We start from the raw sequence: 27264 nt of genomic DNA, 5'->3' as shown, positions 1-27264 counted from the left end.
TTTGTGCAAATAATCAACAACAAGCTAAGAAAAGTCAGGATGAAAAAACAGAAAAGCCAACATCAGGGTAATTACAAAGCCTAACACACAACACTCCTGTTCCTTCCACCTGAAGTAAAAGCACCAACCATGCACTAAAATCAGCAGATTATGCAACACAACTAATACAAGAGTTAACTGACAGGCTTAGCAGTAGCATTTTGCATTTTGTGGGGAAAATCCACCAGAAATCCCTCTAGAGTAAATCACGACAATTTAAAATTATCATTATCATCAGAAAACAGTTAAAGAGTACATGAAAGCACACCCCATATCCCTTTACTCTGCTCGGTTGTGCAAATGCAGTCTTGAACAAGAAGTACAGATCTAAGCACTTGCAAACAATTGTGAACAGTATCTCCACTATGCATGTTCATCGTGTTTTCAAACAGCCAACTACTACATGTTTGTGTAAAGTCAAGCCAAAAGCACACAAAGAACAATCACAAATCACTGCAACAGATCTTACCAGGTAGTCCATGTTATTAGCTGGACACCTGACACATCCATAGCTTCCTACAGTATCAAGGGAAAAGCTGCTGGACCAAGTGCTAGTTGAAACACAGAGCTGGATCTACACAAAAAGAACAACAACATGCAAAGTAATTCAGTAAACTTATTTTCATTCTGGGGTTCATGCATTATGGAGTGCAATTATATCACATATAGCAATGTAAAGACAACACTTCAGAGCTTTTAACACCTTCCATAAATTAGGACAACTTAATAATGTAGTATCACTATTCATATTCTGATTTATTAATCTGTGACCGAGTTCTGGGAAAGATGTACAGTAAAAGGTATCAAAGCAGAGTAGTCCTCATTGATTCATGCTCATGACAGCACACACATATGGGGAAAAAAGCCCACCACTTTGGTGTGCTTCACATATTTGAAGAGATGGAAGGAAATAATCAAATGAGCAGTTTTTCAACCATTTCTTCAACTATTGTAAGGTAAAAAAAATTATTGAAAAAGTTCTAAATTCCCAAAAAAATCCAATTTTTTTTCCAAAAGTATTCCAAAAAAACTTCTACTGCAGTACTCTTCCCTTGACCATGTAAACATCACGTCACACCAAAATCAAAACAAAAGGAATGCATGTAACACAAAGCAGAATATTTACAGTGTGCAGTTTATATGTCCAAGTACCAAAGAATGCAGGAGGCAAATTAGAACCTTCAGACTTAAAAACTACATAAAAATATTCCTTATATAAAAAGCATGTGTGTTTTCTCCCTCAGAGCATGGCCTAAAGATTAGGCCATGCTATCTAAATTAAGCATACCTTGTTCTTACTAAAAATATTTTTCTTTTTAAATGAAAACAGAACAATATCTCTGTAGTCTGCTGGATGCTTGACGTGAGTGTCTTCAGCTCGGTACTGGAGAACTCGGGAAGTCTTGTTGATAATCCAGTAGGGGCTGAACACAGACAGGACCATGTGGCTCCCAATCCGCCTCGAATGGATGTAAATGTCCACTGTCATCTCTGAGGCACAATGACATGTGAAACACACAGGGAAAAATTCAGACATCCCATCACAAATTTTAAGATGGCCATGCCAGTCTTTGCCTTGATATTTTAACAATGCAAGCTCCATTATTTCTCCACTGATTCTTGAATGAAAAACATCTGCAGTACTCCCTTCAGTTAATTCACGGTCTTCTGCAGTTCCCTGTAGCAAAATACGACAAGGCAAACCAAGTTTTCAACTCATAAAATTTAAGTGTTCAAGAACCAGCATTTTATTCTCTTATAGGATGTAGATTTCAGATACCTCAGTAACCCATGTCCTAATCTCCAATCACTTGAGATTGATCCTGTGAATAATTTGAGATCAACAGCACTTTACTTGCAGAGCAGTACAGGCTCCTTAATTCTCGATGTCTGAGGGGGCAAACTAGTTCTAACATATTCCCTATTTCCACTGCCTCCCTCTCTCCTCCATTATTTCCAAAGGATTTTGGCAATGATTTATTATTCATATTCTTACAATACTGGGTATAACACTGCAATAGACTATGCTGCAGATACACAGCCAGGATTTTTCACACTAAAGAACCCCCAAAGCACAAACTTGCCAGTTCTGCCATACTATTTGGTAGCATAACTTGGCTCAGGCAGTAGCATCCAACAACAATAGCTTTCTTAATTTTTACTGATAAAACATTTTTACTGATAAACACTATATTTAATTGTATGGGATAGTAGCCAGGCTTGATTAGCACATAAGCACAAACTCCTGTACAGGTACAGTGACTTCAGAAATAGATACAAATTACTGATTTCTAGCTCCTCAGTCAAGGCAACAGTACTCTGTTGTACATTCTGTTGTTCTAAGTACTGAAGTACAACGGAGGTGAGGAAAACTGGGAATAGTGCCATTGGGATGTTGGAAGAAGTGAAAGAAAGATATAAATCAATGTCACAGCCAGTTATGCAAGTAGGACAAAACAATAAAAACAAGGTGATTCTACATGCTCATACCTGTTGCATTTACTAAAATCACTCAGCCTTAATGAAGAAACACTAAATACTGAAAATACTGAACAGACAAGAGCAAAATGGTCTGTGTAGCATTCTTCAAGGATTCTTCAGATTTGTGCAAGACCTCACAATAGTCACCAGTAAAGAATCACTGTCAGAATTGAGAGAATTTGCATTTTATATATAGGAAAGAAAAAGTCTAGAAATTGCAGGTGCTTTCTCTTATACCTCTTCTTGCCAAGATAAAAACAACTTGCAAAACAAACAGATTCTCAGAAGAATATAAAAGAAAAAGTACTAGTACCAGATTCCTGTTAAAGAAGCAAGCCAGAATTGGTCAGGTACACACAAATTTAAAACAACCCCAAAACATCCATAATGAATTATCAGCCTCATTAATTTATAAGAAAAAATACAAAACCCAACATTCAGCATCTTCCACACTACATTTACTTTCACTTCTAAGTAGATGCATTCTTACTCAAAACCAAGTAAAGGATTTACAAATAAAACCATAAAGTAACTTACCTCAAGTAAAAATCTCAAGGAGTATGGTAGAAGATTCCTCACAGTCAGTGTAGGGCAAAGGTGGATAATGTAGGCAGGATCCAACTCCTCTGCACAACTTGAAATAAAATTTAGTTCATCAGGTACTGCTGTTGAGCTGATTATTAGAGGCAAGAAACTGGTCTCAGTGGCTGGGCACTGTAACAAGCACTTGACTTCATTGCTCCTGTGTAGCTCTTCCCTCCAGGCAATGTAAGTTGTAGACTCCTTGTACTGACCCTCATATATTCCTGCTGGTTGGACATACAGATGGCACCTGTAAGAAAACAGCAGGGATTGTACACAATGGCTTTTCACTCACATCTAACTTCATCCATTTTCAAGTCATGGCTAATATTCTGAAGTGGTTTTGCAGCACACTAATTACCTAACAAAGACAGCACTTTAGAGTTTTGGACCAGTCAGGAAGACTTTCACATGCAAATTAAGGTTTCAAAACTAATGCTGTATTTGTGCATCAGTGTCACAGAGACTGACCCTACAGAGCAGAGAAAATGTACCTGTATGAATGTAAAGGAACATGAAACTCTTCTTCTGGTTTGGATATGCCAATTGGCTTCAGCAACTTGGAGCCTTTAGCCAGCTGGTAGATCACAAAAGGAATTGAGAAATGGTTCTTGATCTAGAATCAGAATGAGTAATTTTTCATTACATTTCCATGGTACAAATTTCTAAAGGAAAAGGTATCAGTAACAACAAGGAAAACCAACATTAGTAAATTTAACCCAATTTCACTAGAAGACAGACTTGAGCTGTCTTAATACACAAGTATATGAGACAACTCTATTCAAGTCCCAAGTATTGAAAAACACGCTTAAAATGTCATGTAGCATAAAAGGCATCCCCAATGCTGAGGATATTAGAAAGCCAAACAGAAAAGGGAAAACCAATGGAAAACTCATGCAACAGAGCAAAATACTTTGTAACTGGCCTTTAAGTAACATTTTGGAAAAGTATGATCTCTAAGAAAAGCATTAAGGACAAAAAGGAAGGTGACAGATAGAAGAGCAGTGCTTTCAGGAGTTGGTTTCTGTTATTGGTTGGTTTTTACCTGCAGAGGGGAGCGCACAGTAATGACCTTATTTCCTTCCGCAGCATCGATCTGCACCACGACAGAGTCCAGGCAATTGGCACCATCTCTGATGCTGTACAGGCGGCGGCCTGGCTTGGCCACGGGAATGCTGAGTGCCTCCTTGTATCCCTCAAGTTCTGATCCATAAAAACAGACAAAAGTCTTGATCAGCAACACAAATCACATTACCATTTCCTATTTGAACAGTACTTAAGCTACTCAAAACTCAGCAACAACCAGGACTGAAGTATCCCCTGGCAGAAGGCACTTAAATGGTACTCGAGTCCCGAGTACCACTGAAGGAAAGCTTCCAAATGCTTTCAACTCCAAATGCTCCTCAACTCCACAACATTAGATTATGATTTATACACAGCATGGGAAATACTGCAAGCAGGCATCAAAGGTATTTCTTGGCTGAGTTAATGAACGCAGAACAAGCCTTGTATCACGACCAATTAATTTCATATGGGATGTGAAGGAAAGGGAAAAACTCAAGATGATTACATATTAGTGGCTATTGCAATCTGTTTTCTTAGGAATATTTCCTGGCAAAGCTAAAAACACAGAATCATAACTAGTCTCAAATAGATGGGTAACTACAGAAGGCCAAATAAAAGTAGTGATAGGAGAAATGGAAATCCTATTTAGTGGGAGTGGGAACACACAGGCCTATGTCACAGGGGCCTCTAAGATGGTCTATCAATGAATCCACTAGGATGCCTTCCTGTTCTCCCAAGGGGTAGGAAAAAAAATATCACTCTTTTCACTTTCTGAAAAACTGGAGCAGAGGAATTTTCCATCTTTTTAAAAAGCCCAGTACCTGTTTTGTGGTGTTTTTTTAATTGGCATCAATATTCAAAGGTAATTACAACACAACACACTTGACCTGAATTTCTACCACACTGAATTTAACTCCCATCTTCCCATGCACAGCCTGTCATAACAAACAGCATTCCTTAGCATAATACCTAAGTTTAAAGAGAAGACAGAGCTTTCCTGTCGGTGCAATGCAGACAACCTTCCTCGCTGAGGTGCTTCAAAAACAGAGTATTCCAGTTCCATGCTCTGACCAGTTTGTATTTCATTAATGTTTTCTTTTCCAACTGAACCCACTATCCGAAAATTGGAGCTAGAAAGCACTTTGAGAGAAACACCCAGGGCATTTTTCACTATGATAGGTGCTGTCTCTTTAAAGGAATAGCCAAAGGTGGATGCAGTTGCTTCTGAAAATGCCTGTAAAGAACAACATATACAGTATATTATACACAAATACCCACAACAACATAACTATAAGGACTTTAAAACACAGCTCCCAGTAACTACCTTTTTAAAAAGTAGAGGAATTATATACAGCAAGACCTATGCTTTGTATAGTAGTATTTCAGGCAAGTACAGGTTACTTCCAGAGAATCTAAATTCATTCTGTGATTTGCAACAAATGTTGATGCTACAGTAAGCATTCATGGGCCTCATGGGGAATTTTTCCAAATCTTACGTTGTAAGAGAAACAAGATCTGGGACATAGAAGTCACAAGGAGATGGAACACGTACAAGCTCCAAATTCAATCACAACTTGTGCTTGCAAACTTTTGTTTGATTACGCAGAAGCCACAGTAACAGACTGCCAATAAAGACTTACAGTGTAAGCAAGTACTTAGAGAACTGCAGTTCATTCAGAATTAAAAATAAATAGACGTAAGTCACATTCTGTAAAAACAGCTTGATTTAGTGACTAAAATTTCCTGACCCCAGGAAAAAAAGAGGGAAAAGCAGCCTTGACCATTCATAAGCACACCTACTATCACAAGAAAAATAGAGGTGTAAAGTATTTTTAACATACAGGACATTCTACTCCTGCAATTTAAAGGCCAATCCTAAAATGCACAATTTTCTTAGTATTAAATCAAGCAGAAAATATGAAAAGGAAGTAAAATTCTGTTTTAATATTTCAGAAGGAGTATTGCAGGAAACAGCTGTGTTTATTACAGCATTTCATATTCATTTAACCTGCATGTATGACACTTCCTCAAGTCCTGTATAGGCAGAACAACACAGAAGCTACTTCTTTCAATAGATAACCCCACCTTTTTGCTGACCCTAGAAGAGTTGTCTGAGTAAAACTCCTCAGCTCCTCCATGTCAGGGCTACAGAAGAGGCATTGACTGGCAGCCAACACAGTTCATAAAACAAAGATAATTGAGAATTTCCCACGGAAGCACATAACCGTGCACCTTCTGCCTGTTGGGGTTACCTTGGCTAGGTTACTGAACACAGCAAGACAACATTTGGATATTGTTATATTCATTGTGTCCATTGAAGAGATGTTAATTGCTGTTTGTGGCTCAGGAATAACAATGAAATCATCTCCAGGCAGCAGACTTCTCTCCTGGACAGGGTTAGTCTTCATCTAAAAGAAAATTCTCATTAGACAATTACAAACCTCTAGTTTACTTTCTCCTACATTGCAACAGGAAAAACTACTCGACTTACACTTGATAATTGTGCAAGCAAAGTAATATCTACTTTGCTTTTTAAATCTCAGATGCTTTAAACAAGCATGGAAATTTTATACCGACGCAGAAGGCAAGTTACTTTCTCTTACCTGCACGGTTACACGCTTTATTGTGTCCATGCACTGGTAATTCACATTATTCAGAAAAACCTTAAGCTCTCTAAAGAATTTTTTTTCCTCATGTAAAACTGCATAGCTCCTTCAAGCCACAGCATTCAAACAGTCAATGCCCCATAAAACTTTAAAGAAAATTTAAAATAGCTACCTGTACAAACCATTTCACATAATGTCAAGTATCTTTACATACCTCCAGCTTTAAATTCCATTGCTTCTTTCCTCCTTCGACTCGTTCAATGAGTGGCTCCCACACTGCATAGGTTTCATTGTAATAATGAACCTAAAGAAATAAAGAAAATTAAATAAGGTATCTAAATAGAAAGCAATTATTACTAAAAACATTAATAAGAAAGCAACAAATCTTCATTTCATGTTCTGGAGGTCTAGTATTAACTTCTAATGGTTTTAAAAACTAATACACAGAAGTATAATACATCATATATTTTTCACAAATTACACTATTTTTCACGAGTTCATTTCCTGGATTGCTTTGAGAGCAATCAAGCATCCTGGTAACACTATATCCTTTTAACACTTTCAAATAACAATCAAATCTCTTATCTTCCCCCACTTTATTTGAGAGAATGATTTTGAGACCAGGCACTTCAGTGCCACAAATACTTTATAGTACTGTGAAATAACAATTAGTTTGAGCCAACTATAGTCTGACTCCAGTCCACTGGAATAATTCCTCTAATTCATAGCCAACACCAAGTTTTTAATTTGCTTCAATCACTACAAATCTGAATAGAAGCTGTGGACTCAAGAGTTCTGGATGCTCCCTTTCAGCTGTTTTGCTCGTCCCTTGTGGAACCACAGTGACTTCCCCCAGAGGTACACAATTAAGCATCTAAACTCCACCATGAAATGCACATATGGCAATGGAAGAAAGCTACTTCTATATCCAAGAACAGAATGAAAAATGAGATAATTTGGTAAAATGACAAGGGTAGTAAATGCATTGCATAGAGCAGCTGCACATGTGGTTGTGTGGTATTTTAACATGTTGTCTCCGTGAGAGACTTTTACCATCTTGGAATAGTATCTCATTTTGCCAAGAGTGTAAGTTCTAACTTACCAAGAAACACAATGCTAGAGAGACAAAACAAAAGGGAGGGGCAATAAGAGTTAAATATGACTATTCAAGTAAGCCAAGCTCATTGCTCATACAGCAGAACTTGAATATGCAAAAATAATACAGGACTAGATTATTTCACATTACAACTGCCATTAAAATCTATTGGCTTCCAACTTTCTGTACAGAGTATGTTATGCTTACTTGTCTTACCAAAGAACTCCTGAGAGCGTTTCAATTTAAACCTATTATTAATTCAGCACATAAAAAGTATATTAAAAAGTTACTTGAACTCAGGAACTCTACAAAAGTGTTTTAAACTGCTAACAGTTTGACCCCACATACCTCCAGTGACATATCAGCAGTGACCTCCATCAGTGAGGACCAGTTTTTAAGAACACCTGAAAATGTAGATTCCACTAACAATAAAGGGACAGTTCGATGGCCCAGACCACATTCCAAGGTCATCTGAACTGATTTCACTACAATATCAAATTTCTCTTGCTTCAGAATTTGTTCACGGTCCTTAAAAGCTTCTGTTGCTTCTGTGGCTATATCAACACCAAGAAACCAAGCATTGCACTCGTCTACAGGCTTCACTTGCCACAGATTCTCAGAAACTTCAGTTGCTCCTCTAGAATCCTCTTCTGAGGTTTTGGGTTTTAGGGCAGCCATAATGGTCACAACAGTATTCAAAATTATTGGCGATATCTCAAGAAAAGAAAAAGGTCTTCAATTAAAATACAAAATCTATGACAAATGGAAATACCAAACATGAAAAGTCTTTTAAGGGATACAACTTAAATTTGCAAAGAAAATCTATTCAAGGACCTCCTCTTGTTTTTCTTTCCTGAAAAATTTCCCAAAAACAGTGGTGGCAGCAGCAGGGGGAAGAGTTATTTTGTAACTATGGAGGGAAGTGGCAGGAGGAATCCTAGAATCTGAAGTATTTTACTTATTCCTTTTTAGTCAAGGGACTGTCAAAATGACCAACACAAAAGTATTTTTTCCAACACAGAACAATTCTAAAATGTGTATTTCTAGAATTAAACCAACAGGGAAATAAAAAATGTAAATAATATGCAAATGAAATAAAATGTTAAAAAATGTAGGAATCATTTTTAAACAACAAAAACCAAGCTACAGCTTGAGAAATGTAGCTGTTCTTCCAAAGGCAATTTTAATAATCTTACCTTAATAGTTAGCTCCTCCATTGTTACTGCCACAGTGTGTAACCCTGAAGTGTGCACCATATTTTCCATGACCAAGGAGCATGGCCGTAACACCTGAGCGAAAAACAATTTGACTATTAAAGTGACTCCTTGAATCTGACCTTTTCCTAAGGTTTTGTACTTTTTTTCATTCCATAGGCCAAAGGGACAGTGATCCCATGAAGCAACAACATGTTTCAGAGTAAAAACATTCCATATAGTGCAACAATCCCACATCCCAATTTGCACAATCACCATTTTGCACTGGAAGTTTAAAAGCCAGTGAAATAAAAGCTTCTGACAATAATGCTTAAAAACCAGACACAACAAAAGCCCAACACACAGACAGTGGTAAAACAGTAAAAAGAAAACATAATCCTTAGAAAACCTAAATGCATAAGGGAAGATAAGCACATGTGAGATGAAGCACACAGGCCACCTTTGTGGCTCAGTGCCCCCTTGGCAGGAATGTGCCAATGAAGTTTCAGACAAAAGGCTGCTCAGGACTCTACTGCAACAAGGAAATCAACAGGCAGTCAAACCCTTCATGGAGTTCCTTCACTAAGAAACTTTTAATGTCGTTTAGAAATGCAAAGGACAGGTTTTAGACAGAGGTCTAAAGTGCCCAAGTCCTGCACCTACTGATATAAGATTCACCTTCAAATGGCACAGGCCCCTCTTCTGAATAATCAATGATACAAAAACTGAGTGTTTTGAGTGCTGTAGATATGCCAGCTAAGGGACGTGCCTGCCACACATTCTAATTGTTTTCTTCAGCACTAAACACTGGTTTCCTTACCGTAGTAACATTCTTGCCTTGTTTTTCTTTGAGAAAAGCACAGGCCAACACTTTGAAGGCCTTCACTTGAGCAGTCATCCTTTGGACAAGCTTGTCTGATGTCAGAGAAAAGTCACATTGGAAGGAAACTTTTAAGGCAGGGGCATCAGCTTTGGTCAAATTAGCAACAAATACAATTTCTGGATCCATAATCACAGCTTTTACAGTCATGTTTGGCCGTACAGATACCTCTGTGAAAACAAGTTTAAAAAAACACCTTGAATATAAAAACCAGAAAGAGGAAAGCTATTACACTGTCAGTGGCCAATCTACACATCCTGAAGAATAAACTAATTTCTTAAGTCTGATGCCAAGACAGCATCTGGAAAACTTTTGCATGAGTAATTTTCAGAATGAAATCTGCAAAGGAAGGAAATGGAAATGTGTGGGAACTGTTTTTACAGACCTGTATCTGCCTTGGATTTCCCAGAAGCAACTTGCTTTAATTGGAATTGTGCAGATCCTTCAGCTGAAGATACTGGCATTGACTTAATGAAAAAATGTGCTACTGTCAACAAAAACTCCATACTAGCACATATGTACAACTTGTCAAGGACAGCAACAACTTCAGTTCCATTTTTATCCTGCTTATATCTTATATCAATCATAGAAATGTCATTTGTGTCATCTTTCTTGTCTATCATTCTGGAAAATAAGTTCAATAAGAAACATCTCAAACATCATATAACACATAGATCTAGGAAAACAAAGATGTATAAGTACTGCCATTCTTTTCTCCCCATGCTATTTATAAACAAGAATTACTGCATAAGAAAGCAGTCTTTCTTCTAGAAAGAAGAGGGTAGAGGCTTTTCTAGAAGAGTAATTTCAATTTAAGACTAGTGTGCTACACTTCTGAAAGCATGCACATAGCCCATAACAATCACTGAAGTTTCATTGCACACAACCCTCTCGTTGAGGCTGGGTGCCCTCTATTCAGCTGTTCTACAGTTTACTGTAACATTCCAGCCCCCAAGATTTCTTTTTATTTTGGATAACCTGAGAAATCAATATAAAAGAGTAGAAATTTCTTGAACATTATTAAAATTACATTGTTCATTGCTTAAGCACAGAGTATTACAGGCCACAGCTGACAGCACTACTGCCAAGTATAGAACAAGGAAAAAGCCTTCCTCTTAGCTGGAGTTTTTTCATTTCGGATGCATTCAAACCTACCTTGCAGTCACATTGTGAATTCCTTCTCTGAGATCATCCAAGGTACACGCTTTGAGTTTAACAGTGATATCCATGGAGCCATCTGAGAACATCTCCCCTGCCGACGCCATGAGATGCAGCCGGAGCTCACCCAGGCGCAGTTTGTCACTGTGCACCGAAAGCAGAGATTCCTACAGAAGGACAGAGTGCAGGGTTTACTTGTCACTGAACAAAACAGTGAGACATGTCCCTTGCTGCTAGCCACATGCATCATCATCCAGCAATTGAAGGATCTGCTTAGCCTGTTACTGTCATTAGTCCTCCACTCATACAAAGGAGTTCAAGAAATTCACTGAGAAAACAAAAAACCTGCTGAGTGCAGTGAAGTTGTTTCTGCACCACACTGCCAGCAGTTGCTCACAATGCATCACTGAGGGATAATCTATTTGAACTCTACATCCCTTACCAAAGATCCGTCCACTCTCATCACAGTAACTCACCTACAAGAGCACCTCAGAAATAAGAATTATATGACAGTTTAAATTAAAATAAAATCCCACAACAGTGTTCTTTTTCCCTGTGGTACTCATAGCACATGAACATCTTAAAAATTATACACAAATAACATCCATGATACACAAAGAAGTATAAAGCAAGCACCTTCACATCTACACAAAGCAGACTTTATTAAGTCATAAAAACAGGACATTTCACATCTTTCTCTTCTGTTTTCAGCACAGAGAGGATGCCTATGATTGCTCACACTCAGGGATATGCAAGAGGAAATTATGGGCCATATACAACTTGGATCTGCTTAATAACTCTAGAGGCACCATGCATAGAACTAGCACTGTCTGAACTAACAATTCCTGCTTCTCAAATATTCATTTCTCTTTTGGGTAACTGAAATCAAAGTTTGAATGACCAAATCAAATGCTGGGTGGTTTTGGTGGTTTAGTAATATTTTTTAACATGACTTTCAGAAATGCACATACCTTCTTCTTCTTAAGGACACTGTCTGCCCAAGAAAGCTCAAAGCTCCATTAGGAAAGCATTACAAAGCCAATGCAGCTTTGTAATATATATATTGAAATATATAAATATAATATAAAAATTACATATGAAATATATAATTTCATTTTTCTGACCAAAGTTCTGTTCATGTGAGAAACTTTAGCTGCCCACCCCACCTGTATGATAAAAGCTTTGTCACAAACCTGAGTTGGGTCACTGTTGTAGAGAGTTACAGAAAGGGACTCAAAATTGAAGTCAAATTTAATCAATGTATAACATTCCACAGAAGACTGAACTGCAGAAACACTTTCTTGTCCAGAATCAACAAAGGCACCTGTCAGTGAAAAGAACATATTTTTACATTTCTTTTGACCACTAGGCTTGCTTTTGGTTTTGGGGTTTTTTGTTGTTGGTTGCCTTTTTTTTTTTTTTTTTGGTTGGTTGGTTTAGTGTTTGAGGTTTTCTAAATTAAGATGAGAAAATCACAAAAAAGAGGGAAAGCTCTAAATCCAGAAGACTACTCAAAATAATTCTTGTAATTTTGTTCTATCCAAAGCATACTAAAACTATCCAGCACAGAGTAGTTTAGAACCTTAAAAGAAGCTGTCATTATTTACTGATGTCCTTTGTTCATTTCAATGAAGAACAACACGAAGTACCAAGGCTGCTTAAGGAGTCTGCACTGCTCTTCCTTCCAGTTTCTATTCACAGCAGAGCAATTCAGCTGTTGGTTAAACAGCAATTTTTTGACACTGAGAATGTCAAGTTCGGGGGAAAAAAGAGATTCTGGCAAAATGTTAACAATATTTCACCCAGAGACATGCACCGATTACACCGACACAATATTTGAATACAAATATCTTCCTCAATTGTTATAATTGTACATCAACATTCTGGGGTACATGATTTGGCTTTTTTCTTTTTTAACCACATGCATTTAGAAGAGTGGTTGACATAAACTGAAGAACACCACAGTATGAGAAATTAATTACAAAAAACACATCACCAAAACTTCTGATCATCAGGAGCTCACACTCCATGTGAATCCATACATTCTTATTTATAACTTTTCATATATACAATATATTTGTAACAGTTAAAACAATTTGTAGTGTTTCAGTTAATACAATTTGTAGTATTTGAACTTGGAAAGAGCCCTCTATCTGCACATATTCAGCCTTTGAATTGAACATACCCTCAGAGCCACCAGATTCATGTGGAGCTTTTCCTTTTTTAGCTATCTGCATATCCTCAATATTCCCTTGCACAGTATTTGGCTGGGAAGAAGCCCCTCCAAGGTTTTCAAGTAAAATTTTCATTATAACAGTTAGGTCATCTTCACTGAGTGCAATCTGTAATGGGATAAAGCCACAAGTTCATTTTTGGCTACCACATTTCTTCCAGCACAGTATGCAAGCACTGAGCTGCTTCCAGCAGAAACAAACTGAAAAGTCACAATTATCCTCTCCAAAATAATATAAATTATTTCCCCATTTCTCCTATATAATTTTTTACTTGTTATAAACAACAGTTACAACAAGAAATGACAATCCATATGAATAACACTTTCCAGATGGATCTTTACCTATTAAAAATATGGGTAATTGATAAACATAAGCACTTCTCAACAATTCCGTAATCCAAAAACATGACCAGAAAACATTAAAGTCAAGATTTGCATTGTATACACTAAAGCAACTACCATTCAGTAGGCCTTCAAACATTTAATGAATAAGTATCCAGTCATAACATTACAGAGTCACAAAAAAGTAAGCAGAACAAAGTGACAGGATGCAATTACTTAGCCCATAGTATACAGCGTAAGAATATTTTCCCAGTATTTGATTAATTTTGGTGGTACTCCTTTAAATCTTATTTCTCTGTGCTTCAGCAGTGTGACATTTGGCCACAGCACAGATACAGGAATGAACAAGGAAAAGGGCTCAGAAACAAGGAAAAAGTGCCCCAGTTTGGTTTTACCCATTAAAATCCATATGGTTAATGCAGAAAAAGAAAAATAGAGCCCTCCCTCTGAAAGACAATTTTAAATTGTTGTGTATCAGAGATAACCTTTTCATTCTTAATACGTCTACTAAGCATTCAAATAACCTGAATGTTACAGATTAAACTATTTGAATTGTCAAATTTTGTTTTTAAATGGTAACTCAACAAATAACCTCAATGATTTTACTGCCTGTTGAGTCCATGGATCGCTCCAACAGACCTCCCGAAAAATAAAACTAGGTTTTATTCCATTTGCTTGCAGTTACACCAGAACTATTTATTATACAGCATCAAAATTCTAACAAATCTATAAACTGGATGATCCAGCTGGAAGTCTTTCAACATACTGTAAAGGACACAAACTGAAATGAGTTTATAAGCTCCTTAACTAAGCTGAGGACTATTCTGAGGATCTGTGTAACTTTTAATATAGTTTTAATTACTCATGATATTACCTGCATTGGTTTTAGGTCTCCTTTGACACAAATTGTTGGGTTTTTATGATACCATGTTGCTGCTAAATTTCTCTGGACCAGTAAAGTCAAACTCACAGGACGCAGAATTTCAGAATCTGGTTGTGAATCTGTGGATATAATGCACCTAAAAAAAAAAAGACAATGGAAGTAACAGAGGAAAAGTGTTGACTAGTTGCAGCAAACCGAATAATATCATATTAATCTAGCAAAATTACAGGCATAATTAATTAAAGAATAAGCTCATATGCACTTATACTCATGTATGCACTCCAGATGAATTCAAGTTACTGTGCTATCAGTCCTTTCTTTCCAATAAAGTTTAGAGATTGTAGACCTGTGTTTCTATCTAAAAGCACTCCTAAACTTAGCTTGGCATGGTTTTATACTTGGTTTTATTACATTCTCATTGCCTACCATGTTCAGATAAGAGAAAAATGCTGCATACAGAACATGGACACTTTTCCTTTACGAAGACACTTGAACTCAGGGAAAAAGCTTCATGTTTACCTTGATAACTTCAAGTGAGTCAGCTGAACATCCATGTTGTCAATGACTGGAGGAAGAGGAGATTCATCTGAAGACACCAGCTTGAATTCATTCTGAACTCTGATTAAGCCAAGATCAGCTACCAAAGCATTAGGGGAAGCTGAAGATTCAGGGACAACTATGACTGGGGCTTTCAAGTTGACATCCATTAGGAGGCGGAAGCTCTTTTTAGCAAAGTCCTTCATGCTGGAAGCAGCCATTTCTGCTGCTTGCACAGTGACTGCAGTCAGGGCTTCCTGTGCTGCTTGGAAATTGTTTAGGAAGTTCTGTTCATAGGTAGGGAAAAAAGGAAAAAGTTCTATGAACGCCAATAAGCTGCTCAGAAGAAGGCAAGTTCCAGGCAAAATGCAAATTTAAGAGAAATTAACACCTTTGGTATAAATATGAAATACCTAATTCAACCACTAATTCAACTCATTTCAAAAGAGAAAGACTCCAAAGAGTTAAAATCATGAATAAGCTTACACATTATTTAACTGTGTAATTTTTAAGATATTGTTAAAGCTATCAGCTCCATTTATTACTTCTTCTGTCATCATTCTCTTTGGCAATCTTCTCTAAAGCAGTGCAACTTTAGTCGTAACTCTTCAGCAAAATACTCCTATGTGCTTGCATATTAGCTCACCACCAGGTACAGGTCAAAAAGAGCTGATTGCATTTTATCTGATTAAAAAGAACTTTTATTGTTGAGAAAAGAACTTAAAATAATGTCTTACCAAGAGCGACATAAAGAACTTATGTAGGTAAATTATTTGGATGCAGCCCACTTTCAGAGACATTTTACCATCCACCCTTGACATATCAGCATAGGCTTCCCCTGCAGTGGCATCTGGATAAAGTGACATGTGAAATCTAAACACTTCATCTCCCATTATGGAGACAGCCTAGAAGATCAAATCCACATGGTTAATACTACCAGGTATTTCTGAAACAAAAAATATTTCCCCAAAAAGATCAACAGCAACTTATGAGCAGTACTTGGACACACAGTAGGCACAAAACAGAAATCACCTATTTTTTAGGTGCCTCTTCTCACTTGCTTATCTATAGCCCATTTTATATTTAACCCCAGCTACTCAAAATTAAATATATCAGTGCAAATGGAATTAAAAAGAACTAAACATTAAATGGAAGAATGTTCTGCTTCTCTGAGAGGAAGGAAATTAACCAATAAATTTTGCTTGTATTACATCGTACATGGCATTCTATTACACAGCAAATTAAATTAGAGTGCTGTCAATAAATAACTTGAAAAACTGGGTCTCTTCAGCTGTTTACAATCTGCTCAACACATTACCTTTTTATGGATTGTTTTTGGATCAACATTTGTAATTACAATGTCCTCAAGTCTGGAGAACACTTTAATCTTTTTAGGCTTCATAGCCACAGATGCATCCATTCCTGAATGAAATAAAAGAATGAAGGAAATAAATGCACTTCAGTAAATTTCTAAGTAAACACTTCTGCTAAAAAACAAGCAAACAAACCAACCCCCAACATTATTTACTACTGAATATAAAGAATAATAACAGCTTAGAATCCAGCCTTCTGCTATGTAACAATGAATGCTAAGCCTGAGAGAGAAGTCAGGGCCTTACTGCACATGACAAATGCCAACATAACTTGATTCTAAGAGTAGAATACAATTCCCCAACACTATCTAGGATCTAGCTATTGAAAAAAAAAAACAGTCTGTGTTATCTAAAACATGGTGCCTTCACTTTTTTAAATTTCACTACACTTAGAAATCGTCTTTGTTTTCTGAGTCAAACATTTTCTTCCTTGCAGACTATTTCATACAATCAACATATATTTAAACACGTTAGAGACATCTGCAGTGCACACAGCGGCCTTTAAGAAGTAAATGAAGGGAAACAGCCTATTTCTGCCTTCAGCCAGCTTCATCTAATATTTAAATAAAAAACACTTCACCTTGTATTCTAATGTCTGCAATTCTACAGGTCTGATCACACACTGTAATACTGAATGCATTTAGCTTTGTAGTGAGTTTTAATTCAGAGACATCATCCTGGGCTGCATCACCAGATACTGGAGAGAAAACACAAGAGACACACAAGGAGTTCAAATATTACAAGCCAACTGTTTAAAATAAATATTAAAATAGTAGTTTTGTAAATATATGAACTACTCGAGAGCAACCTGCAGTCATTCCCTAAAAGATATGATAATCCTTAGTCAAAATGTGAAAAAAGTAATTTATTAACAGTTTCCTTCAGGCACACAAATTGTCACCAACCAACACAGCCAAAAAGCCATCAAGATGATGCCTTTTCTCCTCATTAATACCTAATTTTCATGCATTAGTTGCTGAATTCAGTATACACTACATTATTTGAAACACTGTCTCATCACATGAGAAATACTCCTCTCTGTGTCAAATAGCAAAGCCAATTTAGGCATATCAGCTGCAGCAACACTGTACAAACACATAATGTAACAGCCACTGGACTCAGTCCCAATAGTATTAAGATCAGAAAACCTTGAATTTCGCAAACACTATAAGCACAAGAATCAAGAACACAGGACCTGACAAAATATTCAGGAGCTTCCATGCAAAAAGCCTTACTATTTCAAGGTTACTAAGATCCATACTTCAAATAAATACACCACCCCTTCAGTTCAGAACTTGTCTTTGCTTCCCCAGAGCAGTATTTATTTTCAGCAATGTAAGCACTCTTTAGAGCCTTCAGACTGCAAAGCTACATGGTTGTGATGCTAACCTTTGGAGAGCCTGCACACTGCAACATCATTTATTCAGCTTTCATTATAAAAACCAGACCACCATCCAGGAAAATGTTATATTGAGTAAGAAGAATTTGTAAGATTAAGCAACAGGAAAGATTATTTCTCCCCATTTACAGTTGTGTAGACTTTGTTTTCCACCAAATAGACTGCAGTGCTGTTACTGGAAATAATATCCTTTGAAACTGCAGGTGAGATTCCATTAAACAACAAAGTACAGCCTGTCTAATATGACACTACCTGGTCTAAGAGTACTTCCTTTTTCCTGTTCTTTCATTTGAGGCTTGTGGTCAGATGATTTATCAGTACTGGGAAGACCACCTGATGGAACACTGAAGGTGAGGAAACTCATGATGGAAAGCAAAGCCTCTGTGTGAAGTACTATATCCAAACATGAAAAGATGACCTAAAACCAAGGCAAGGAGAAAAAGTCATATTGTAATTGAGTAGCAGTTTATACTCTAAGAGCTCAGAGTTGCTGTCATAGCATCAAGGAAAAAAGCCTCTTTCTCAATTTCACAAGTATTTGACTTTTCCATCTCCATCCCCTTCAACTTCACAAGCTCCAGAAAAGATGAGGGAGCAAGGGAAGGGACAGCTACAGAGAAACTGAAGGCCAATCTAAAAATTGATGTCTCATGTGGTCATGCCTCTTCAGGACACTCTCTTTAGTTCTGCTGCATTTCATTCAGCACTTTGAGAACTTCAGAAACATATGTGAAGTTATTTTAGGAGATATGGTACAACAACAGCAAAAAAAAAAAAAAAAAAAAAAAAAAAAAACCAAAACAAAACACCACCAAAATTCAAAATTTGCAATCAGAACAGGGAGTACATGAGCAGCTACTACTCCTGGCAGTATTACTTAGTGAAACCCAGCACCAGCCACTTATTTCACATCAGGCCCTCAAGAAGCAGCTTGACCCAACACTACTGTTTTAAAGGAAACATTTTAAAAGCAGAATGACATGCTTACTTCACAAGTCACTGAAGCCATGGAAAATTACTCATTAATAACTGCTTTCAGGAGAAGTAAAAGGACTAATTGCACTCAAGACCCCTGAGAATGCTGTTTGGACATTCCAGCTCACATCTCAATTTCACTGTTACTGTTACAAGCTCAGAAACACAAGGCTGTGGTTTATCTCTCTACCAAGTGTATCAGTACAGAAACAAAGCACATGCTAAAGGCCTAAACTAAAATTCATAAGGTGATTTTTCTAACTAGTAAAAAATGTATAGTTTTTAATTTTAAAAAATTATTACAATAAATACTTCAGTAAAAAAAAATTCCTTTTTTTTTTCTATCTGGATTTGTCTTTGAAGTAGTTAAGTATAAAGAAGTAGGTCTTAATAATGAGAGTGAGCCTTTGGTCTTGGGGTTGGTTTTGTTCCCTTTTTTTTTCCTCTTCAATGAGAAGAAAAAAAAGAGAAACTAACACAGCTGTCATTATTTGAAAAACTTAAAAAAACAAAACTAAGTACATCCAGTACTTACATTGATGTTTTGCTTGGTGCTTTGGTAAGTAGTGACAAAGTCTGGTCCATCAGGATCAGCCTAAAGGGAAAAAAAAAATAAAAGGGACATGGTCAGTCTCTATTGAATTAGCCAATAATTAATAATAATTATGAATAATTTTATTAACTGAATTATTTTCATTTGGCCCACACACAAGGATTATTCCAATTGCAAAAGAAAACATAGGAAAGTGAAAGTCTGAACAAACAAGTTCTTCAAATAATGCACAAGCAAGGTAACCAGAATGGTTTACTCACAGTGCTCTGCTCAGAGACATTTCATAGCACATATTTTGTGAAAATTCAACTGGCTAGTTACAAAACTTTGTCTCATCTAGAATCTATTTAAACTGGATCAATTTATGTTTAATACTTTGCCAGTACAAATTCATCTATTTTTTCACTATGTAAATGATGCCATTCCAGATAAGAGTATTGAGGAGCCCACTGGTTCTACAACCTATGAGATTCCCAAGTATTCATGCAATTTTTAAAGGCTTTTTTAAGCTACCAACATATCACTCTTCAAATGCCAGTTTTATCACCTGTAGATTATCACTCTTCACTTGCACAGGCAAAGGCCATCACACCTGTTAAGTTTCACACAGGTACTCATTTGTGCTGTACACACAGAACACAAACAAATACTTGTCTTGCCAGTGATTTCAGTAATAGCATTGACCTGTGAAGCAAGAGCTATATGAAAACAGTGGTGAATGAAATGAAATGTTAAACTGAAAAACAGGTATTTGGGAGAAAGCCTTGCTAAGTTTTAGATACAAATCTACAGGCTAAGTATGGAAGCCTTACTTTACTCCCCATATAATTTTACTGAAAATGTATTGAAACCTTAATATATTCCATTTTCAAAAGATGTTCATCTGTCTCACTTGAGGAATTAAGAATGCAAAGAGGCTCTCCTTTTGAGTCTGCAAACAAAGAAATAAAAATGTAAAGTGTTTCCACTCAAGCTTTAGTCCACCTATGCAATGTCTCCATGCTAATTCTATATTACATACTAATTAGATACTATACTTGCTGAAACAGTGAAAGTAAACAGCTATTTTGACTGAGAAGCTACACATGAAGCATTATTTTGTGAAATGCTATATTCACTTCATTTAAAATTAAACTAGTAAAACACCTTTTTCTTGAAACAAGATTTAAAATTGAAAGTTCTTTGCATTCCTACCTTCATGCTTTCAACTCAAAGCCTTACTTTTCTACTTTGGATAAATGGCTGTTTCAGTTATAACTTCACTGTCAGGTTGAATTGTTACTTGACTAACCAAGGAAGCACTTGCATCTCCAGTGCTGCCAGAACTGGTCATAAAGCACAGAATCAGAAGCTCATCAAAACCCACTGAAGAGGTGGAATACTTCTCAAATACATTAACTCTAAGTCCAGCAATGGTAGTAAAATTTGGTATCAGGTAAAACAGATTCACTCTATCTAAATTACACCTTCTCCCCGATTATTGGTTACTATACGTTATCCTCTGGCTATAAATCCAGTTGCACACACTCTATTGACTGTATCAGTTCCCTAGAAGACTTACCATTTATTTCAGTGCATCTCATTGTAATTTTTTTCAGATATGCAACTGCAGCCAATTCATGATTTCTAATTTTGGTTTTGGTCCCAAGCTGTAGCACAGTTAGAACATGCAATGGATATCTCTCCTTCTGAACCTGCTTCATCAAGGTTATTACAACCTTGAATATGGAAAGGGAAATAAGTTCAATATTTCAGTGAAGTTGTTCAGACATGCCTGGCAGTTATAAACAGGCTAAATGTGAAACATAATATTAATCTAGACATTTTGCATTTTTATAAAAAGACACTAAAGGACCAATTTGCTAAAGATTTCCCCTGGTCCCTGTTCTGTTCCTCTTGTTTTCTTTTAGTTGCCAAGTCAAACTGTTAAAATGGACTCTATAGCCCACTACTTCTAAGAAACAGATGAGTATTGGGCTCAGATTGATTAAGTTGTACAGATGGATACATACCTCTTTGATTTCAAAATTAAGTAGCATATTGGTTACATCTTCATTTAACATTATTTTTCTCTTTTCAGACAGGATTCCTTCTGAAACATTCTTATCCTGTATCAAAACTGATCTCTCCAGTTCTTTAATTTTACCTGGAATATTCAATATATTGCTTAACTTTTTAAACGGACACCATTTCTTTAGCTCAAGAAACACATCCAATTCTTTTATTCATTTAGATGGATTGCATTCACCTAAGATAAGCCAGCAACATTTTCATAAACAGAGTCTTTAACTTCAGAGCATGAAAAGGAAATAGAAACATGTTCTGGCAACAAGACGACTCTGACATCTCTATATCTTGCTAGTTCCTTGACAACTTAGCTAACACAATTACCAAATTTTGTCTTGTAATGTTTCCAATTTTTTGAAGTATCAAAGTAAGAACACTATCCTTGCAAAATTAAAAGGAAGACTTTATCAATTAGACTCAGCTTATTACCATACTCTCAAATCTAAACTTTCTTTCCAGATAATAAATGCTTTTCCTTACTCCTAAAAGCAAACACACTTAGTATTAATGACAAATTGCATCTGACCTTCCTTTTGCAGTTCTGATTTTGCATCCTTTTGAGTTTCTTCTGCTTCACCCAGGTTTTCCGTCAACACTTTGAGACAGACATTCAAATCCTCTTGACTTAACACAACCTAAAAAGTTTTGCAGATCACAATTCTCAGGGAAAACACATGGTTCCTTGAACTTATCACCTGCTAACAAAGCAGAACAATGTTTCCTGGCAAGAAGAGTGCTTATTTACAGCTAATTTGCCAGCAGAATCATACCTTCAATAAAAAAAAATTAAATTCTTTCAACCACTTATTGTAAAAGTATGAGGAGATTAATGGTTTTAACCTCCAGTGCTGTATCAATATACAGCAGCATTTAATGTACCTATGCTTTTAATACATTCCTGTCAATTACATGCCCCTTCATGGAATTTTCATTTCAGTTTCACCAAGGATGTCCCTGGTACTTTCACAGTGCAAAAAATGTCACAAAAAACAAGTATCCTACTCAAGGGTGATTGGAAAGTAGGAAGCTGGAGTTACTAAAGCAAACATTTGTATTAATTTAAACTCCTCTCAAGAAGAATCAGTTTCTACAGAAGACTAACCAAAACACATCAAAGAATTCTTGCTCAGAGAACTGGTCACAAAACCATTTATGTGATCCTTTCAAACCACTACATTCATCTAGGAAAGGTTAAATCCTATTACATTGCTGAAATCCACTCCACACCTACTAAAACTTTGCAGCTTGTGGCCCCTTTGTGCCCAGAAATAACATTAAGGGTTGCTTTCACACTAAGTATTATCACCACCTTCTCACAAGACTTACATTCATTGTATCCAGACACCCTGTGACCTCCAACACTGGTAACTTGTGAAACCAAGCTGCAGAGAGATTTCGTTTCACAGACAGGCTTAAATTAATAGGGTGAAGTATCTGAATATCTGGATGTGACAAATCTGTCTCCAAAGTGATCCTTGAAACACAGAAAGGAAAGAAAAGAAAACAGTTGGGAAGTTGGAAGTCACAGGTCGAATTTTTGAAAATCTTAAAATCTCAAATGTAGCACTACTTTCCTAAGCAGAAGAATTTCTGATTTTATTATTGATCTAACTGCTCTAAGATAAAAGGCATTTTAATACCAAATATTTAATACTAGCACCAACCATGGTTTCTAGGCAAGAATATTTCTGTTCTACAGAGTATTAGTCACTGTACCTCGATAGTTTCAGCTTTGTCAGCTGCACATCCATTTTGTCAATGACTGGAGGGAGTGAACTGCCTTCTGAGGACACCAAGACAAACTGATTCTGAACTTTAATCAAGCCAAGATCTATTACTATGGCATTGGGGGAAATGGAGGACTGGGGGATAACTATAACTGGTGCTTTCAAGTGAATGTCCATGGCAAGCCGAAAACTCCTTTGCGCCAGGTCTTTCACACTGGTAGCAGCCTTTTCTGCAGCCTGGACTGTAGCAGCACTCAGTGTCTCCTTGGCTGTCTGGAAGTTGTTCAAGAAAGTCTAGAAAAGTAGTTAAAGAGAAAGGAAAAAATGTCTGTAAACAGTTTTCACTCTAGGTTACTTTCTCATTTTACATCATCATCCACCTGCCGCCTCTGTGAATTTTCCACAGGAAAAGACAACCGAGTACCTTCTGTCATGACCCCTAATGGAGGGTCAAATTAGTACTAACCAGTGCAATCCAATTATTCTAAATTCATCTCTAGTTTTACTTCTTTCCTTAGCTGCAAGACTCCTTAGCTCATTAGCTTTAGGGACACAATTCTGAAAGCCCCTCTTGCCCTCCCTGAATACTACTGAATTCCTATTAAAGAACCTATTGAATGAGAGAAAGTCCACTGGTGCTTTATTGAAAAAGCTATCATTAGGGTACTCAAACACCCTGATATTTACCCTGGTTAATCTGTAGGCATCATGTCACCTACCTTCCAGAAAGATTTGCTTCTAGTGTTAGCTCTGATATGTTTGCAATGAACTCTGACTTTTGTTAGGGTGGAATGGGCAGCAAACATAAAACCCCCAAACTACCTCAATAGCACCAAGTTTTTCTCTATTTCCAAAACTGAGTGTGGGAAGCGACCCAACTGAAATTTCTATCAGTTCCTTACCGAAGTTTTTAATAGTACATAGGAAAAATTAAACCCATCCCTCATCTTTTAGAAACTGAAGCTTAACACTTGTACTGAGAGCACAGCCCAGAAGACTAATCTGAGAATGCAGCAGAAACATACAAAGGGAAATAAGACTTACTAGGAGAGACATGAGGAATTTGTGAAGGTACACCAGCTGGATGCAGCCCACTTTCAAGCATACAGTACCATCTACTTTTGACATGTCAATGTAGGCTTCTCCCTCAGTCGCATGAGGATTTAATTTCAGATTGAAACTGAAAACTTCATCTCCCACTATAGACACAGCCTAGAAAGAGAGAAATAGCACCCACCAGCCATCAGCAGCTTCTACAAAGGTAATAATACAAAGAACTAAAGATACCATCAGCCTATCAGATTACAAATTAGATTACTAGTTTTTCTAATCCTTTAGACATCCATTCTTGTAATAGGAAAATTATTCTTTACTATGTATCTTATTTGAAAATACTTATTCATGACAAATCAAATACTTTTAGAAGAGTGGAATGTGTAATACATTTCACTTTTACACACATCAGACTAACCAAGAATCAACTAAAAGTTAAAATCTTGTAGTTGAGTACTTTTTTATGAAGGGTCCTTGGATCAACATCTGTGACAACTATGTCCTTAAGTCGGGCAAAGAATACAGTGTGGCTTGGCTGAAGGCAAAGAGATGAGTCAAGACCTGCAAAGTACAAAAATAGAAACAGAGTCTTGCACAGCAGAAGTAACAGTTATTTTCAGGGTGGGGACACCAGCAGAGGAAGTGAGGAAAAGTTATTGTTACTTTAAGAATGACTGTACTACAGCTTCAACAAAAATAAAATAGAAATACTTAGAATACAAATACTGTCTCAATATCAATTAGCTCTGGAAATAACCTAGCTACTATTCATAGAAAAATAATCAATCATCCACTTCTTAATAAGCAAGCTATTGAGCGAATGCATTGAGATTTTCTATTAGGAAAGATGCTACTATGCTGAACTATTTGAATCCAGTATTTTTGCATACATAATTTTGTGTGAGTACATTATGTGATTTAGAGATGGACACAAGCAAAAGACTTTATGAACTGCACTACTAATCTTGCATATCACACATTTTTAAATATTTATAAGAGAGTGTTACCAGCTATGACGATGGCAGTTAAAGCCAGAGAGAAGTGAAATCCCCCCAAAGAATTACTGGTAACCCTTCTAAGGGGCAAAACCAATCAAGAAAACAAAACTGAAACAAGGAACCCAAACAATCCCCCAGGGTTTAAAAACTCAAGAAAACATTTTGAAGGGGTTTTCTTATCCTACATAATTATTTATCCTAAATAACTTTACCATAAAAATATCCAACATTTAGTACAGCATGAAAAGCCCACCATAATCAAACTCCCTCAAAGGATGAACTTAATTATTTAAGTAATACCCTAGCACATCTTTCTGGCTGGAGGCCAAAACATTATGACAGACTTGAAGGCTGACTTTGAAAAAAAACAAGCCATTCTTGCACAGATAAAAATAAATAAATAAACAAAAACAGATGCTGCATATTTACATGTTATTTTTTAGTCCAACGATTAGCAATTGCTTTGAAACTAAAGTACAAGAGCAGTTACTTCTAATAAAGAATTCAATACCTTGTATCTTGATCTCTGCAATGTTCTTTTTTTCATCACAAATATTTAAACAGAAGGCATCCAGCTTGGCAAAAAGCTTGAAGTCAAACACATCCTTATCCTTGGAAGGTTTAGGCACTAAAAATAAGAGAAGGTGGGATTTTCAAGGCACCTATGACTCATATTTTCACTTTCATCTTTATTTCTACAAAGCTAATCGTGTTTCTCTGGATTTGCTTCACCAGTATGCAAAACATCCTTCTAGAACCATCATTGGGATAATCACAACTGTACCTTTCTTCAATCTAGAGTCATCTTCTTGCTTTTTTTCTTTGGATGGTGTCTCTCCACTTCTTTCACTGCCTGATGGACTAACAGCTGTTAGAAAACTGACAGCAGACATAAGGGCCTCTGTATGCAACAGGAGGTTAAGTGATGAAAAAGTTACCTGTTGAAAACATGAGAGTCCATATGATCAGTTACTTAGAAATGTCAGACTGAGGTGGAACAGCACCCAGTGCAACAGAACTATTCTTTAGAAACAGGAAAGCTGCATGTGTGGCCAGCAGCAAATAATAAAAGAAAAAGCTTTCTATAGAGCAGAAAGGGGATAAGCTTACAAAATAAGGAAACCAAGCAACAACCCAGCTCTTACAGCTGTAACTGCTAACCTATAACCTCCACAGTACAGGTGGCTGACATGTAGGTATTTTGAATGTTCATCAATAAATCCACTAAGGAGTCCAAAAGGTAAATAAGAGTGCCTGATATGTAGTTTAATAGAAGTTGTCCACTTAAATGGGCTTGGAACTGGAAATAGAGCCCAAATACAATCCTTCCAGGCACAAAAGTCCCATTGAAGAGCTGCAAGGCAACAGTAACTCCAGATGATGTACAGAAAATGGAATTCTCTTGACATTAGCACTAGCCCATAGTAGAAGACAGGTAACTCAGCAGCACTGGAGTATCAGAACTCTCATCTCCTGCTGCAGCTTCAGGAACTGCTTTTTGGCAAAAGGATTTCAGTAACTAAAGCTCTCAGATGAAATCTATGGACAGTCTAAAACTATTACACAACAAGTGAAATATTTCAGTCTTCATACTAAACTAAGGCAGGCAAAATAATGTCATAAAGGTATAAAGAGGAGAAATTACCTGTCACAAAAAACACCCATCTTTGTACTTTATTTCAAGAATGCTTCTAGTCACTCTTTTTCCTTAGATTAAAATCTGACTCAAAGACATCCCCATTAGTAAAAAAAACAAACAAAACAAAACAAAAAAAAAAAAAAAAAAAAAAAAAAACAAAACCCACACTCAGATATGGATTTAGACTCCTTACAAAAGACAGCCAGAGTGCTGAATTTACATGACACTCACAACACAGATTATTTGACAGAAAAGAGAAAGACTTTGTGACTCCACTATAATTTCCCATACTGGGCCCCTGAATGTCATGATCCCTGATGCATGAGAAGGTGCATTCTTACAGTAGTTTGAATTTCATCCACATGAGCTAGACAGACATTTTTTC

The 27264-nt window shown here is 36.6% G+C and overlaps 1 protein-coding gene across 5 annotated transcripts in view; it reads right to left on the bottom strand.

Annotated features, from left to right (window-relative positions):
• Nucleotides 1-27264, bottom strand: part of VPS13C (vacuolar protein sorting 13 homolog C) — a 74103-nt gene that overhangs the window by 21877 nt on the left and 24962 nt on the right. For all 5 annotated transcript variants that reach the window (XR_014957477.1, XM_021554234.4, XM_021554235.4 and 2 more), the window contains 32 exons: nucleotides 26025-26178; nucleotides 25752-25868; nucleotides 24700-24803; nucleotides 24234-24401; nucleotides 23179-23483; nucleotides 22789-22936; nucleotides 21989-22097; nucleotides 21408-21541; nucleotides 20957-21113; nucleotides 20247-20326; nucleotides 19378-19437; nucleotides 18120-18285; nucleotides 17049-17165; nucleotides 16414-16517; nucleotides 15833-16000; nucleotides 15078-15382; nucleotides 14550-14694; nucleotides 13286-13442; nucleotides 12294-12424; nucleotides 11098-11267; nucleotides 10328-10566; nucleotides 9883-10112; nucleotides 9066-9158; nucleotides 8218-8583; nucleotides 6988-7077; nucleotides 6420-6575; nucleotides 5137-5401; nucleotides 4148-4305; nucleotides 3597-3718; nucleotides 3058-3352; nucleotides 1328-1717; nucleotides 509-613 (listed from right to left, as the gene is read on the bottom strand). Coding sequence is in view for 4 of the 5 variants with exons in the window: in XM_021554234.4 (XP_021409909.1) it covers nucleotides 509-613; nucleotides 1328-1717; nucleotides 3058-3352; nucleotides 3597-3718; nucleotides 4148-4305; nucleotides 5137-5401; nucleotides 6420-6575; nucleotides 6988-7077; nucleotides 8218-8583; nucleotides 9066-9158; nucleotides 9883-10112; nucleotides 10328-10566; nucleotides 11098-11267; nucleotides 12294-12424; nucleotides 13286-13442; nucleotides 14550-14694; nucleotides 15078-15382; nucleotides 15833-16000; nucleotides 16414-16517; nucleotides 17049-17165; nucleotides 18120-18285; nucleotides 19378-19437; nucleotides 20247-20326; nucleotides 20957-21113; nucleotides 21408-21541; nucleotides 21989-22097; nucleotides 22789-22936; nucleotides 23179-23483; nucleotides 24234-24401; nucleotides 24700-24803; nucleotides 25752-25868; nucleotides 26025-26178 (5508 nt within the window). In the remaining variant the exon portion in view is untranslated. The remainder of the gene's footprint in view (nucleotides 1-508; nucleotides 614-1327; nucleotides 1718-3057; nucleotides 3353-3596; nucleotides 3719-4147; nucleotides 4306-5136; nucleotides 5402-6419; nucleotides 6576-6987; nucleotides 7078-8217; nucleotides 8584-9065; nucleotides 9159-9882; nucleotides 10113-10327; nucleotides 10567-11097; nucleotides 11268-12293; nucleotides 12425-13285; nucleotides 13443-14549; nucleotides 14695-15077; nucleotides 15383-15832; nucleotides 16001-16413; nucleotides 16518-17048; nucleotides 17166-18119; nucleotides 18286-19377; nucleotides 19438-20246; nucleotides 20327-20956; nucleotides 21114-21407; nucleotides 21542-21988; nucleotides 22098-22788; nucleotides 22937-23178; nucleotides 23484-24233; nucleotides 24402-24699; nucleotides 24804-25751; nucleotides 25869-26024; nucleotides 26179-27264) is intronic.

This window comes from Lonchura striata, chromosome 10 (genome assembly GCF_050655825.1).
Source record: "Lonchura striata isolate lonStrDom1 chromosome 10, ASM5065582v1, whole genome shotgun sequence".
Classification (NCBI taxonomy): Eukaryota; Metazoa; Chordata; class Aves; order Passeriformes; family Estrildidae; genus Lonchura; species Lonchura striata.
This window is presented reverse-complemented; position numbering and strand designations above follow the sequence as displayed.